This window comes from Aspergillus nidulans, chromosome VI (genome assembly GCF_000011425.1).
Source record: "Aspergillus nidulans FGSC A4 chromosome VI".
Classification (NCBI taxonomy): Eukaryota; Fungi; Ascomycota; class Eurotiomycetes; order Eurotiales; family Aspergillaceae; genus Aspergillus; species Aspergillus nidulans.
Genome location: NC_066262.1, coordinates 2,403,984 through 2,419,981, shown reverse-complemented (window position 1 = coordinate 2,419,981; position 15,998 = coordinate 2,403,984). Strand labels below are relative to the sequence as shown.

Here is a 15,998-nt window from a genome sequence, read left to right as displayed (position 1 = left end):
TCGTTTGTAATATCCTACTCTGAGTATGTCCATCACACCGTCTAGCCTATTACTGGAAAGATCCAGCTGCCGTTCCAAGGTATCTCCCCCCAGTTCCTAGGGATCCCCTAAACTCAATATCATACGCAACTTGCCTATCTGAGAACAAACTGGGCTCGTATCTCTCATGTTGATCGGTTCTGCTCTCTGGCTTCCAGGAAATTTACCGCATCTAATGGTAACGGGCCAGCTTCGGGTCGTCTGTGCAGCGTGACTTGATAACCCTTCCGTGAGCTTCAATGGTCAAGGGCAAGAACCTTTCCAGCGTACAAACTCAACATAAGTCCGTTGCTGCAGCCAGATAATCCTCGTCAGTGGTTTGAGTGACAGCAAATCCTTTCAAGCCTATATCTCGGATCCTGTCTAGAACCCGGCCAAACCAAACGGGGGCACATTTCCTGTTCATATTGTATTAGTCTCCCCGCCTATGATAAGCACAGTATCTTGTGATAGGGAGTGACTTCACTACTTTCGCTAGGGAAATTCTCGTGAGGCGAAGAGACGCTGCCTGATGAACGATTAGAAAGAGTAACGGTAAGGTTTCTAAGTGAGGACGGTATAAATGGGACGCTGTAACTTGTCTATGGTCTTGCCATCAATAATCCAGACTTTCGTCTACGGTTGCTGCCATCCCTGGCCAGACTCGTAGTGTCTCATGCCGATGCTCTGTCCCTTAGCGAGCCGGGGACATTTCAAGAAGTGTCAGCAAGATTTATTGTGGATTGTAGGTATGGAGCCTTACCTGAACATGTTGGGCGACTCGTGTAGTGATTGGCCCTGCCTGGAAGTCATACGCGGATGCTGTATGTTCCCCTTGGATCTGCTTCACACAAATGAGGGACTTTGGCGAGAGCGAAGGGAACTCAGGAAACAGAAATCTTCTACCACCACTCACTGAGTACCTGCTCTGAGCATGGAAGCATTGTCAAAGTATGTCGCGGCGATATATGTCTCCAATTGACACCGTTGGCCATACCAATTTATCTATGAAAGGCACGATCGACTTTCACAGCCTAGTCACCTTACTAGGCTGAATATACTGTATCAGTATGCCCGTCGACTTTTTGTATCGGCAGGAGGTTTGTGTCACTAATGTTGGCCCAAGTGTTAGGTACCTCGTGCTTGAACCCACCGTAGGGAAGGAAGCTGGAGGGGCTCAGAAGTGGCAACCAGCTGTACAAAAATCGAGGACGAGGCCAAACCTCAATTCAAGTCCTGATACCTGACTTCCAAGGGCAGTTCACTCAATCCATGTGAATTGAGTCTTCAGACGGTATCAGGTCGAAGGCCATATTATGGTATCCTCATTCAAGTGCTCTATGGGGTCACGAGAGGCTGGATCCTTTGGTTTGATATTTGCGCTGGCCTTCTTCAGGCAAACAATATCTTGTTGAAGTCTCCGGTAGTGGATTGCGGATGAGAAAGAGAGATAGAACCTGAAGGTTTCAAGGATGGGCAATGATGGGAGAGGCAAGAGGAGCAAGTGTTGGGCCACAGAGGGCAGAACAAAGAGAGCAGCTTTAAAAAGGTCTGATTCTTGCCCCAAATTCCATCGATTTATTGAGTGTTGTCTAAAGACGTTTTTGTGAATGAGCTACGGGAAGTGAGGTCATTTTGATTTCTGGCCAACAGGCTCTTTCCTGCCCATGGTCAAGAGAATAACCATTTTGTGTTCTCTAACGTGGTATACATACAGCTGAGCTCAGTTACCGCTTGTTTTGCCATTTATCGGCCCCGGAAAGCAGGCTTCCTCTTCTCCGCGAACGCAATCAGAGCCTCGCGCCTGTCCTCCGTCTCGACAACACCATCATACGCCTCGTTCTCTGCCGCCTCACCCTGCTCATACCCGTTGACTGCTTTCAATGCCTGCTTTATGGCAATGGGACCACCGTCACAGATGTCCAGAGCAAGCTTGATGCTCTCACGCAGTACCTTCTCACGCGCAGCACCCTCCTTCTGCTCCTCTTCCGGAAGGATCTCAACCAGTCGATCGCACAGCCCGATAAAGTATGCCTCAGGTCCCGTCACACGGCGTCCGGTAAGTATGAGGTCCCGGGCACGGTTCACACCAATCAGCGACGGAAGGCGATAAGTACCGCCTGCGCCAGGGATGATCGCCAGCTTCGTCTCGGGTAGGGCGACGGTGCTGTTGGAGCCGAAAACGCGGAGATGCGTGCAAAGGGCGAGCTCGAGACCGCCACCCAGGGCTAGGGAAGATACAGCAGAGATGGTAGGGACCGGAAGAGCAGCAAGGTCGCGGAATGTGCCTCTCAGCTTGGCCAAGAATGCGTTTGTTCTGTTGCCATAAACAGAGTCAGTTGGCCTTCATCGTTTGAGAGAGATTTGGAGAATTACGCACTCATCCTTTGTCATATGCAGTCGCTCCTTAAGATCAGCTCCCGCGCAAAAGGCGGAGTCAGCATTGCTACCGATGACCAAAGCTCTAGTCGGCCCGTTACCACCCTCGGCAGAGATCGAATTGACATGCTGAGCTAACGAGGTCAGAAGGTTTTTGGACAGTGCATTTCGAGCATTCGGTCTGTTCAGGAGAAGGACGCGAATATTTCCAGATCCAGGCGCAGGGACGTATTGAGTCTGAATCACGGCATCGTCGGGACTGGTGCTGTATCTCGCGACCTTCACACGCAGCGAGACGGTCGGCGAAGCTCGAATTGGAAGCGCCAGACGCGTAAGACGAGGAGGCATGACGAGTGGCAAATGCGAGACTAACCCAGCTGTAAGGTACTGCTAACTTTGTTCACTTGAGCTTCTTGTTTCCAGAAATCGGATTGTTCCTGGGCCGCATGCAAGGAAGAAAGACAGATGAAACCAGATGGAGCTCTCGGAGCCGGCTCGTGACGTTGGGTGCTGTGGGGAAACCGAGCCGTTCATGCGGGGAACGTTTTGGCTGCCAGCATCCGACAATAAGCGATGAGTATTCGCGATGGGCATTTAATTCACGTCTGTAGTCTAATATGGGTATCATTATTTCTTCTGGTAGCCTCTATCAAGATCTAACTATATATACAAATTTCGAAGAGAATATGCTAGGTGGGCCGATTGCGCTTTACCCCTGCGCATGCTCGAAATATTCCCAGACTTCCTCGTCCCTGGGCCAAGGACCCCAGACTTCTGTTGCGGTGACAATGTCATATGCCTCTTGCAGTGCTGGATCTGAGAACTTCGGCATACCATCACTATCACTCTGTGTAATATGATCCGCAACTGCAGGCTCATATGCCGCGGGGGCTGATCGCCTTTTCCCCCAATACCCCTCAAGAAACGTGCGGACTGCGACAATAGTGCGCCGCATTAACATATCCCCATTCGTATACTCATCAGACCTTTTCTTAAGGGTCAGCGCATGCTGGCTCATCCACCGAAGAAGGTTTAGCAGCCCATCCGAGTCTTCCGCTAACCCGAGAGCTCGGACGAATGCGTGGAGAACAGCAGGCGAAGGGATGTCATGCATAACAGGCACCGTCACTTTAGATCCAGTTCGTGTTTCAAGAGATTCCCTGAAGGAGTCGAACAGGATATACGTCTTTGGTTCCACAAGAACAAGTCGGTCAAACTGGCGTTTGAGAGTAGTTAGACCGGAATTCACAAAATCCTCAAAACTTGACGGATCAACTTCGGGCAGTACTCTTCGTCTGCGCGAAGCTTTGGCCACTGTTTCCTGGCCCTTCCTCATGGATGTTTCGTCTTTCACCCCAGCGGCCACTGCGCGGGAGAAACTTCGGCAGAGTATTCGAAAACCTTCAGATCCCAAATCGATGTTGCGCTCAGCCATCCAGTTGGTAACTTCCAAGACCTCATGCCAGACGAGGAGCATTTCAGTAAGACGAGGATGAGTGTTTGGGTTGTCACTAAAAATGCGGTTTGAGCAAAGGCCTGCCAGAAGCTGAACCCATCCCTGAGGATTCCGCGAGTCTCGCTTTCGTACCAGCTTTACCGCGTGGGTAAGAAGCTTTAAGTTCAGAGGCTCCCTGGTATTCCGGGATTGGGCAGCGTACGAAAAAAGGGTGGGGAACTGTGATTGGGAATTTGCCCAGTTACTCGTAAGAACGGGGAAACAATTTGCGACTTGACTTTCTGCTTGCGGCGAGGATCGTTTGGTAGAAGTAGAACACCTGCATAGCAAGCGGATAAAGGCAGAAAAGAGATACTCTGGTACTTCATTCAGCACCTTCTTATACTCGCCATCACTGCCCAAGATATCCTCATCAACGCTGAGCAACGCCATCATTTGTTGATTTGTCAAATCGCTGCAGCTAAGATAATGTAGAGCATCGTGAAACGTTGTTGCGTGTTGCAAAAGCAAGGCCAAAAATCTACCAGATGGGCGGATCCCCTGAGATATCATTCTTCTGAGGAAATGATTCAACTTAGGGGGATCCGTAGGAGTGTAGATCCAGTCTCGCGCGGAAGCAGGTTCTGGGAAAACTTCCGGGCCATCGCCAGGCAATGCGAGGCTAGTTTGAATATCCTTTGCCACAGGCCGCTTGTTTCGTTCTTTTCGTTCGAAGACAAGCTTCTCGCCCATTGCATAGTAGACAGTAGCATGGGGCTGACGGGTTCGACTTTCGTAGGCTGTGAAGGCGGCCCAAGCCTCCCGCACTGTCCTCGTGGAGCGTATTCGTGCCTCCCAGATAGCAGGATGATTTTCCTGTTTTGACGACCCAAGCAGGTGTTTCGGTGGGCGCACCATTGCCCTAGTTTGTATCGTTGGGCTGTTGTCCGTATCCCACCCCGCCAAGATACCTGCGACATCTTCCCAAAGAGAACGAGGATGACCTGCTTCACTCATTTGAGATATAACACGCATTGCGCGGCTTTTCGTGCCTTCCGCACCCTTGGTTGAGTCAATTCCAGATCTTTCCTCCTTCCACGGTGGCCATGAGGGCGTCTTCAATTTGGCGAATTCGCGTTCGGCAGCCGTCTTCTTATGGGCTAGTTGGACAGCAGCCAAAGCTTGATAACCTCGCCGCGAAACTGACGAAGCGAGATGCATTTCTGCCATGGCTTTCAGCAACTCAAATTGTGCTTGTTGCCGTATGGAGGCCGACACATAGGGACGAGGTCCAGGAGGCAAAGCAAGAAGCTGAATGAATCTATCGAGCTTTGCCATCACAAAATTGAATCGGTAACGTCGATACTCGCGAAGATAGAATCTAAATGCCTGTGCGATAGGAAGCAGCACTTCCGGCCACAACCGTCGAGCATGAGAAAACAAGCGGACAACGAATCTAGCGCAGGTGTCTGGATCAATTGAAGCCATAGTAATGTGGTGCAGAGAATACACCAGTAGTAAACGAAATGTCTTCAGGTCAAGCTTCTGTCGCAGGAGGAGGAGTGGAATGAAGACGGGTATGTTCCTTTTAGGAACGGCTTCTTTCCCCTGTCCCTCTGTTTCCAAAAGGAAAATGCGGAGGGTGGCCTCATATGTAGAAGCACTCATAAGCACCCACGCCCACGTAACCACGTCAGCTATATCATACTGTCGGGATTCCAAGTAACCAAAGTCGTTATCACGAAGTATACCTCGTACTTTCTCGTCAAGTTTTGATGCGTCTTTCCAATTTCGCAGGACAGGTTCAACATGTTGAATAAAATCTGCGGTGATTCCTTGCAATGTTCTTTTGTACTTCTTCCGAGATATAGACCGTTGAGCTGACGTTAATGGAGTGATGAGAGGCTCCCTGGATTTCTCAGAAATTGTCCAATTCTCGACCTCATGATACAACACCTTGTCTTGAATCCTGTCAATCAAATCGTCCGATGGACTTGGGTGGACCTGCAGCGACCATTTCAAAGCTCCCTGCTTGGCGTCGAGAAGACCAACTCCGCAATTGGCTCGCAACGGCTGCGAAAAACGAGAAAGCCTTGAATCCGGCTTATGGTCCCCTCTACCGCGTCCTGCGATGGGAGCCCATGGCTCCGGAACGTTTACCAGACGCGGAAGTGGCTGATTCAGACGAGACTTGAGCCTGGATGAACACCAGAACTCGCAAGATGAAGGGTCTCCGGAAACACCTCTCTCGTACAGATGCTGGCTGGAATTTGAGGGATAGACAGCATTGGCGAATGGGTCTAGAGACGTTGCGTACACCGGGCGAAAGTAAGTGCTATACGAGCACTTCTGACCAGACGAGCACTCGGTTAGCAATGCAGGACAAGAGCTTTAGGTTGGAGGTACCTTTCGGAACAAACGGCTGCTGGACTGCGCCGCTCTTAAAGACACGACCATGGAGCGGTTTGGGGCATGATTCCAGACCGATGACATCCATAAATATAGAATCCGGCGTGGATATCATGGGTGAGGTAATGGTGCAGTTCCTGTTTATCCGGAGAAGTTGCTTGGTCCGCAATATCTAGGATTTTTTGTTTTAGTCAGTCACGTGATGATCGTCACGGGGTTCAAGGCGCGATTCATTCCCTCAGGGCTCCTCTGTTCGTCTCTGGTCCCCTCAATACGCGGCGTTTCTACCATTTTTACTGCGTTGTGGCTGGCTCAATTTCTAGAGAAGATTGCCTGCTGCGCACATCCAGCCTGGGCTTATTGTTGTGTTTGCTCTGCACTTCACCAACTCCTCTCCCAGTTGCGCACCAGTTCTCTCTCTTGAGCTACCGTATTGGCGCTCCGCTTCGGAGATCGAGGCAATCGATCGCAACTTTTAACACCTGACTTCAAAAATCCATTGAACGCCCTTCTCTATAGCCCACTGTTGCCGGACTTTACTAGGGTTTCAGGCGCACGGTCGCGACTTTTACTCTGTTCTTTTTTTTTCCGCCCGAACTGGCCTAGCCCCTTTGGAAGGCGAAAGGGCCCTTGTCCTCACGTTAACAGTAAAACTACGCTTTCCGGCGCGTCTCCGCGGCAATGAGCGCAGACGAAGGCGGGACATCGATGGCTGCCCCGAACGGCGAGCGTTCCACTGCCACTCCTGATCCGTCGAGCCTGGCGACGCCGGGCAAACGAAAGCGTGTTTCAAGCCACGACGACAAGACCGCGCACGAGACATCCACTGCAGTAATGCCGGATGAAAGGGGAAAACTGCAGGAAACGCTGCGTAATCTGGTTGATATCCTGAGCAAGTAAGAGGCCCCTTTCGCTCGCGGCGGTGGATATCAGAAATCGCTAACCATTACAAGAAATGATTCTGAACTCCAACTCTTGTCCTGCCCTCTGCCGTCCTCGCCCGTAAAACCCCGCTCGAAACGCGCAAGAATTGCTGGAGATAAGGATGAGGCGCCTAGCATCCAAGCGCGGGTCGCCTCGGACCGTTACAGTACGCTTTCGGAATTCCTGAGTGACATTGAGAAGGCGTCTGCGGCGGTGATTGAGAGGAATAAGACTCAGGCTAGCGCTCCAGCCGATGGAACACCTGTGACAGAGACCGTCAATCGTATAGCTGCGTTCAAGAAATTGCTCAACAGTCTTGTTCGCCAAGCGCATGTGAGCCAGGCCAATATTAAGGCGGAAACACCTGGCAATGAGACGGAAATATCCGAGAAGCGGCGTCCTGAAGCAGAAGAAGTTCGAAATAGCGGTTTGGTATTAACACTGTTCGGCAACCCTGCCAATCCTAAACAACTTTACTCGAGTCTGCAGAAATCTGTCAAAGTTCCGTTGTCATCAGACAAATCGGAACCACAAAAGTACGTGGAGGTACAGACACCGCTGCCTGAGGTTGGTCTGCCAAATGGGATAACCACTACGAAAGTTACTCCGTATGACGGCGACAAGAAGTCGAATGTCGCAAAACGAACACTCGGCGAGGTTTTTGCTCCGAAATCTACACTTCCTCAGCTGGAGCTGCCGCGGAGAGCTCGTCGTGCCTCGCAGATCACCTGGATAGATCCGTTTGACGCCGTCACCAATTATAAAGACTTTCTTGGTGACAGAAACAATTATTCGTTTGCACACCTCCCTTCCGGCAATTGGCTCCAATATGGTGGAGTGACTTCCTCGCCCTCTTTTTGGGGCCGTCGTCAAAAACAGCAATCTTCTCAGCAACTTGGTGAAGAGAGATATCACGAAGACCCAATACTTTGGGTGGACGACGATGCGGCTATACTGCAAGGCGTGTATTCGTCTTTTGCCCCTTCTTTTGACAGCTCCGGCGCTGTAGTACAGGCAGACTCGAAGAATTTGGTATGGTGGAATAAGCGGGGAGCAAAACGTTTGAATGTTTTGCTATCACTAGCGGACGGAGAATCTGCTCCGGATACAACTGTTCAGCCGGGGAGTATCGGCGACCTTGACGAAAGCACGTTGGAGGAAATGGTCAAGTCGTTTAACCCGGCAGACTTCGTCGACCCTTCTATCCCGTCTGACACAACGGAGGACGGTCCAGCGCAAGCAGACAAGACTTCAGAAGAAAAGGATACAGATGATCTGCTAGCTGAAGTCTCGAATTTGTTAGAAACACTAAGCTCTTACCAGAAAATACGCCACCTGGAGTTTCCAACATCTGGTCAAGCTTCAGCTCCCAATCAAAACACCGAGGCCAAAGATACACCTTCGCCGCAATCCGCCCCAGATAAACCATCCGATGCAGAACAAGAGGTCTACGAAACGCTCAGGTCTAGTTTAGCTGTTCTCGTCTCGCAACTGCCGCCATTTGCCGTTGCTAAGCTGAATGGCGATCAACTAGCTGAACTCAACATAAGCCAGAAGGTCTTGGTTGAGAGTACAGACTACCCAGGTAGTATGGAAAAGGATGATTACACCCTTCAACAAGAGAGGGCAGCCGCAGCCGCGACAAACCCAGTAGCCCCCAGGACGTCAACGCCCTCACGCTCCGGCAGTTACCAGCAATACAACCAACGTGCTCTCAGCGCCAATGCTCAAATTCAACCGCAGAGGAACTTTCAAGCTCCACAGCCATACTACCCGCCACGACAGCCCTCGACACCCGGCGCTTATACACCGGCCAATCCTCAGCACTTCTCAGGGACTCGCCCTCCAGCAACACCCGGTCAGCGTCCAGGATACTTACCAGGATATGGGCAACCCACGCCGCAGTTTAACCAGGGAAACCCAGTGCCACAGTATCAGCGCCCTGGACAAAACGGATATAATCCATATACACCTCAACCAGGGCCCAACCCAGCTCAAGGCTCTCCGCAACCATACACGCCGCGACCGGGTCAGCCCACATCTTACAACGTGGCTAGCTACGGGCCTGGGCGCAGTGCCTCTCCTCAGAAGCCGCCATCATATGTAGCTCCTCGAGCGCCGTATAGTATTCCCCCAGGCTCTGCCCCCCAGCAACGGTACGTGCAACAACCCCAGCCGCAACAGCCCACCCCCGGGTACGCCAACTACACTCCCAACCAAGCACCGAACACCTACTCCAACTCCGCAGCTGCTGTGACGTACGCTCGCAGTGCCGCGGAGCAAGCTGCCCTAATGGACCGGAACAGAGTACAATTGGCGGCGCAGGGATCTCCCGCACCTCAATCTCAGTCCTCACTCCAAGATCACCGCACTTCACAAGATCGGAGTGTCACGCCCGGTAACAGGCAGAATGGTACGCCAGTATCTTCATGAACTGTTCCGCTTTTTTTTTTTTTTTTTTGCTTACTAAGAGGTGTAAATCTCGTTTTCTTTTCTTCTTCTTCTACTACTACCACTATTACTACTATTATTCTACCCAATTTCATTATATCTTATGCCCTTGTGTCTTTGCTTTCCCATCGCGATAAAGAGGGAGGTGGTGTTTGGTAAAGGTCTTGCTTGCTTTCTTCATGCGGGATGCGTCTTGCTTTACTCTGGTTTGACTGTTTGTCCTTCTTTCATCTTCCAGCTTTTTTCGCCCTTGAACATCTTGAAGTGGCTCTGCCTCTGTGCCTGTTGACCCTAAGGCTTGGGGTAATGATGAGTATGGCGAAACGACGGCAGCCTAGGGGGCTACACTGCCCATGGTTCCAGTTAATGCTTTCTGGTCTGGTTAGATCTGCGTATATTACACATTAACACCACTTTTAACATTAACATCTATCTTACTTCTCATCAAATTCTCAACGGCTACGCGTCGGTTACAACTATCATGCTGCGCTTTATTGCGTGCTTTCCGCCAGTCGGTCCCTCGTCCCTTATCAGCTGTCCCCTATGCAGGTAGACTGGACCGTTTAATAGGTTCTCTGTATGCTCAGACCCGTATTTACATATCATACCTGGATGCTCAGCACATTGATATCGTTCCAGCCCAGTATCTGGTCCACCTGGTTAAATCTGATCAGTCTAGCTCAAGCAGTTAATAAATCTTCAACCTCAGCATACAAAGCAAGCGTCCAAGCCCGAATCCTAGACCGCTGAATTCACACGTGGGTCGACTCACAGCTGATATGGGAGTAGCATTGCCTACTATCCTGGTTTTGGGCGATGTTGATTGGAAACATACAAGACTAATAATACTTGTAGACGAAGACGACTACAGACAAAGCTGTGTACTATACTACACCAGAAAAGGAAAACCAGGTAGCAAGATATCAAGACAAAGGGGGCGAAGTAAAGGGGCGAGAGCGAATAATAGGCCCAGGGCTTTAACAGCCAAAGAGAGGAAGAGAAGTATAGCCAATGCCTTAAATCAAAATTCTCGATCCTCCACTAGATAGCAGATATAGATTAACCATCCAGGCCATGATTCAGTACGGCAACTTGAAGGAGCGAACACTGAATTTGAGTTTAGCGCTTAGCATCTATACTTCGTTCCCTGAAGACAAGTACTCAACCAAATGCGCAAAAGCCGTTTGTCGTGAACTGGCGTTAATGAGTAATCGGAATACAATTCGTGATATCGTACGAGTCAATTATAGAAGCGCGTAAGGGGTATATGTCGAGTGGCGTCGCTAGAACATGAAATGAGCCGAGAAATAGGTTTGCAAGTAATCAAGAAACGAATAACGCTGTAATGGCCATGAAGCCGAAGTACCTAGTACAAGATATCAGTATATTTTCTCCTGCATAACAAGTCAAGGAACATACAAGCCAGCAACTCGCCATCCATCTTGGGATTTAACGAGATTCTCTGTTCCTGTGGAATAGTGGGATGCGATGGCGGCAGCAGCACCACCGACCACCGCGACGACTAAGATTCGACCTGCGAACTCGGCAATCATGCTGAAGGCTAGCAAAGGGAGAATAATTGCGGCAGATGCAATGATAATGGCAGAATGGACAGGAGATGGGGCTTTCGGATCGGAGACTGTTTGCGGTGTGAGGGAGACTAAGTCCTTACGGTGGTCGAGGAAGCGCATCTCATTGGTAGCAATGGGGCTGTTGCCCTTCATCCATTTCCGGTAGGTCTCTATGTCAGAGGCTGCGGCGCGGGGGAGCGTTTGAAGCACTTTGCTATATGCAGTGAGTGCGTTGTCTGATGGTTCTAAGTAAGTATGCGCTGCGTGAAGAGCACAGGTGCAGGATTGGCTCACTGTATTGCTCTGTCTTGTGAATCAATGCTCCCATGACTTCCTCGCGTCTACAGTGCAGGGATGAGTAGGCTTGCGCCTGCACATCCATGCGTCGAGATGCAGGCATTACCTTCGTTCCCCCCTGTTCTGCGATGCTCCTCCGCTGCATGTCTTCGTAGTCATCGAGCACGCGCAACTCTTCTTCCAATTGAGAGATTTCATCCTGTAGATATAGGAGCACACGATGATTAACGTCTTCGAAACGACGGTAGAGCGGAGGAAGAGTGTATTCCTTGTTCTCCGCAGAAGCGCTCAATCGCCATGCCAGGAGTCCATATCCTGTAGGAGCACGCGATGGCTTCGTACTGCGCCTTATCTTGCGGGAGGAGCGGTGCATATCCTCCTCTGGGCTTTGAGGAGGAGACGGCGGATAGGACGTTCGATGCAAAGAGGTCGAGGTCCGAGGGTAATAATCCTCAGGGACAAGTTCCAGATTCCGGTGCTCTGGAGGTAGCGTCCCGTCATAGGATTCAGCAACAGACCCGACTACGCTGTTCCCTGCATCCGTGGAAGGTCTCCGATGCTGCCTGGCGAGTTGCACTGGTACTGGGACTGGAGAACCTTCGAACGCGCCTGGCGGCTGCGACTCTTTAGATTTCACCGACGATGTTCGGTTGCGGGTCTGTACCGGAACAGCGGTGTTTGGTTGCCGACTGGCAGGAGGAGCCTTCGGGTTAGTATTCGGTGGGAACGGAGGACGTAGATCGTCATCGTCCGATGACGAGACCTCCGATTCGCTATCAGAGTCACTGTCGGTCTCTAAATACTCGAACACATTCAGCGCACTGCCATCCTTGCCCTTCGCTTCAGTCTGGGGTGTTGGCGCGGGCGGTGCTTTTGCTGTATAGCTAGACCCGCTAGGCTCTGCACTTCGAGGCGCCAGCGGTTGAGGTTTGGGGCTCTCTTTCTTCAATTTCTCTGGAGGAGCCTTGGAGCCCTTGGAGCTGGTAGAAATAATGGAAGCCGCTGAAGATTTGGTCGACTTCCTTGGACGATTGAAGCCGGAATAAGTCGGCATTGTGGTGAGGGAAAGTAGGGCTGGGAGCTTCACGATAGTGTGTTGCAGGTAGTTATAACAACAAAATTAGCGCTCCTCAACTGGTTTTAGGCCATATAACCCGCGGATACCGAAGGGATGGGCACATTAAGATATAAGAGGTTGTAGATGGGAGAACGAGAAGGTGGGCACATATCAAGCAAGCAGGGAGTGCCGTCAGGAATTCAAGGCGGATGGCGCTGAGAATGGAGATTGAAGAATGCTGCACAGCGCTTCAAACCTTTTTGTGAATTTTAGCCTTTTTTTTCTAGATTTAATAGTTCGGAAGAAAGAGGCGCCAACAGATTCAAGCAGCAAGAGTGGAGAAATGGAGGAAAACGGGAGGATTGGGCTGGGCATACAGAATGGCGGACAAAGAGTAGATATACTCAGAGTACTTCAGCTGACCCGACAAATAATACTCAGAACGGACCCAGAACCAGATAACTGAAAGCTTGATGACAGGAGCCAGCCCCAGGCCCCCAAATACTGGTTTAGATCCAGTCTCAGTCGAGTCTCACAGTTTCATGGTACGAAGAGGGAAATGGTGATGATCATGGAGGGGCTCGATTCGTCCACACGCGCCCGATCTGCGCCAAGTGTTACAGGTCGCGCTGTATAGAGAATAATGCTTTATTGTTGAGATAAGAAAGAGAGAAAAAAAAAAGAAAAGAAAAGAAAAGAAAAAGAAAAAGGAAGAAGAAGAAGAAAAGGAATTCATAGACCACAATAGGAAAGATGGAGATCGTCAACAATATATCAATTCGCAGAAAGATGGAGCACTGCACAACACCCGGATGAGTACAGACGATGCGTTGGCTGCCGCTCACTCGCTGCTGCTAGACGCGTATCCTGGTAGTTGGCTCTGAATAGAAACTTTCTCCCTTGCTTATTTGACGGTGGTTCTCATTCGCCTCAGCCTTTCTCAGCCTGTCTCAGCCTTGTTAGTGTTGAAGTCTAGAGGACTGTAAACATATTTCCGGCGTCGAACTGCCGCAGAGATGTATCAGATTCCCCGCCGTCCCAGCGATGCATACCAGTTCCTCCACCCGTTCCTCCCATACCAGCTTGCGTATGCTATACTCGCAGTTACACCATCGTCTCGTCCTGGTACCCGGTACTTTGTGAAAGTGCTACAGAACACCGCATCGGCCGAGGTTCATCCAAAGACAGAGGTACCTGGGACCTGATTTGTTCTATGTACAGTCTGTTTTGGTCTGAAGCAGCCAGTGCGGTGAGCGTTATATTACCATACGCCCGCTTCATTACAAGCTCTTCTTCTGGCTCAGAATAAGCAATTCTCTGGTTTTCATACGGTTTTGATAGCATGGCGCTGTAATTATTCCCAAGCTTCCATTTATCACTTTATCAACGTATCCTCGTTGCTTTCTGTAAGAGCTTTCTGGATGCTTTTACCTCGACCATTTTCTTCTGAAGGAACTGCAATAAATTCTCATTCCACATGTTCCGATCATGTCTGCGACATTGCCGCCGCGCGACCGTCCGCTCTCGAACCTGTCCGCGATGCTCGCACCATGAGATACCCCAATTACAAGTCGTCCAACGACAGATCTCACTTTCGTCCTCTTTCCCCCATATCCGCCGCCTTCAGACGTCCTCTACGGACACACAAGAGCGTATTCCCATCCGTAAACAACTCAAGCAGGAAGCCAAAGCCATAAAATCTCGGAAGCGAGAACGACGAGAACAGGAGGAAGCTTCTCGGCATAAGTGGGAGTTGACTGTGGGAGTGGAGATACATGCGCAGTTGAATACAGAGACGAAGCTCTTCTCAAGTGCGGCAACCCATTGATCTCCTGATACTTGCAAGTATCTGATCATTCAGCTTGAATAGGAGCACCGACCTCACCCTCCGAACTTCCCAACACCAACGTTGCTCTGTTCGACCTCGCGTTTCCCGGCAGTCAACCGGTCGGTCCATATACAATCCGCGGTGCTTTCGGGATAATGCTGATAGATTGGACTAGGAATTCCAAGTGGCGACCCTTCTGCCTGCTCTTCGCGCCGCAATTGCTCTGAACTGCGATATCCAGCCGGTTAGTCGTTTCGACCGGAAGCACTATTTCTATCAAGATCAGCCGTCGGGCTACCAGATTACTCAATACTACGGTAGGACGAATCCCGTGGTCTTGCCGTTCGGAAATTGACTTGTTCAGAACCATTCGCCAGAAATGGCTACCTCGACCTTTTCCGCCATGACGGTATTGCTCCAGAGGACGGAGACCGGGTTCGTATCGGCATTAAACAAATCCAGCTCGAACAAGACACGGCGAAATCGCAAGAATACCCTCCATCCATGCAGCTCCTCGATTTCAACCGTGTTTCCCATCCTCTCATTGAGATAATTACAATGCCCGAAATCCACACTCCCGCCACGGCTGCCGCATTTGTGCGTAAGGTTCAAGCCATCCTTCAATCGTGTAGCGCCGTAACTACCGGAATGGAGGCGGGTGGTCTCCGCGCGGATATCAACGTCTCGGTACGGCTACGAGGTGACGGTTCAGGCACACATCAATATAGCGGCATCGGTGGGCTTGGTCAACGCACTGAGATCAAGAACCTGAGCAGCTTCAAGGCAGTAGAGGACGCGATTATCGCAGAGAAGAACAGACAGATTGCTGTTCTCGAGAGCGGGGGTGTTGTCGAAGGCGAGACGCGTGGCTGGACGATTGGAAGCACCGAAACACGGAAACTTCGAGGAAAAGAGGGCGAGGTCGACTATCGATACATGCCCGATCCTGATATTCCGCCTCTCCTGATTGGCAAGGATATCATCTCGGCGCTTTCGAATACCCTGCCGGCGGGTCCGGATGCACTTATCGACATGCTAGTCGGCCAGTACGGACTTGCCATAGAAGACGCAAAGCCGCTTGTTGAACTTGAAGACGGGGCACGACTAGAGTATTACCAGGATGTTGTCGATATCTTACGTAATCTACAGCAAGATCTCGATTCAAAGACTCAAGCCGGTCTCGGCCGTGTTGCTGGCAACTGGGTTCTCCACGAACTCGGCGGTTTACTGAGCAAGGCTGGCCTAGCCTGGGATGCCGAAAGAGTTACAGCGGAGTCTCTCGCGGCGCTTATCGACCAGCTCCAGCGAAAGCGCATTACTGGAGCGACGGCCAAAAAGGTGCTTGCCATGTTATTTGACGGAGACCGACGGCCTGTCGCTCAACTCCTCGAGGAGGAAAATCTGATCTTGCGGCCGCTGTCGCGTGAGGAATACATTGCTCTCGCTTCAGCAGCTATAGAGCTGAACCCGCAAATGGTAGAACAGATCCGGAGTAAAAACCAGCTTGGCAAGCTGGGCTGGTTTGTGGGCCAAATGATGCGTATGGGTGAAAAAGGTCGTGTGGAGGCACAAAAAGCTGACGCGATTCTGCGAGAGCTTATTCTAGGATTGTCGCAGTAGGCTGGCTAC

The 15,998-nt window shown here is 50.8% G+C and overlaps 5 protein-coding genes across 5 annotated transcripts, besides 1 other annotated feature; 2 read left to right on the top strand and 3 right to left on the bottom strand.

Annotated features, from left to right (window-relative positions):
- Window positions 1–15,998: part of a sequence feature (contig 1.51 915..1114266(-1)) that runs on past both edges of the window.
- On the bottom strand, window positions 1,656–2,837 carry ANIA_02896 (putative mitochondrial methylglutaconyl-CoA hydratase (Auh)). Its single transcript, XM_655408.2, has 2 exons — window positions 2,399–2,837; window positions 1,656–2,335 (listed from the first exon to the last, which is right to left on the bottom strand). Exons 1-2 carry the CDS (start codon window positions 2,743–2,745, stop codon window positions 1,765–1,767), a joined length of 918 nt encoding a protein of 305 aa, XP_660500.1. The 5' UTR covers window positions 2,746–2,837; the 3' UTR covers window positions 1,656–1,764.
- ANIA_02897 (uncharacterized protein) lies at window positions 3,107–6,356 on the bottom strand (the record flags this gene model as incomplete). The annotated part of the gene is made up of 2 exons (XM_655409.1): window positions 3,107–6,132; window positions 6,239–6,356. 2 exons carry the CDS (start codon window positions 6,354–6,356, stop codon window positions 3,107–3,109), a joined length of 3,144 nt encoding a protein of 1,047 aa, XP_660501.1.
- Window positions 6,923–10,002, top strand: ANIA_02898 (uncharacterized protein; the record flags this gene model as incomplete). Its single annotated transcript, XM_655410.1, has 3 exons — window positions 6,923–7,137; window positions 7,195–9,578; window positions 9,980–10,002. 3 exons carry the CDS (start codon window positions 6,923–6,925, stop codon window positions 10,000–10,002), a joined length of 2,622 nt encoding a protein of 873 aa, XP_660502.1.
- On the bottom strand, window positions 10,903–12,538 carry ANIA_02899 (uncharacterized protein; the record flags this gene model as incomplete). Its single annotated transcript, XM_655411.2, has 3 exons — window positions 10,903–10,982; window positions 11,036–11,423; window positions 11,482–12,538. 3 exons carry the CDS (start codon window positions 12,536–12,538, stop codon window positions 10,940–10,942), a joined length of 1,488 nt encoding a protein of 495 aa, XP_660503.1. The 3' UTR covers window positions 10,903–10,939.
- Window positions 14,019–15,989, top strand: ANIA_02900 (glutamyl-tRNA(Gln) amidotransferase subunit nempA; the record flags this gene model as incomplete). The annotated part of the gene is made up of 4 exons (XM_655412.1): window positions 14,019–14,352; window positions 14,412–14,488; window positions 14,545–14,686; window positions 14,734–15,989. 4 exons carry the CDS (start codon window positions 14,019–14,021, stop codon window positions 15,987–15,989), a joined length of 1,809 nt encoding a protein of 602 aa, XP_660504.1.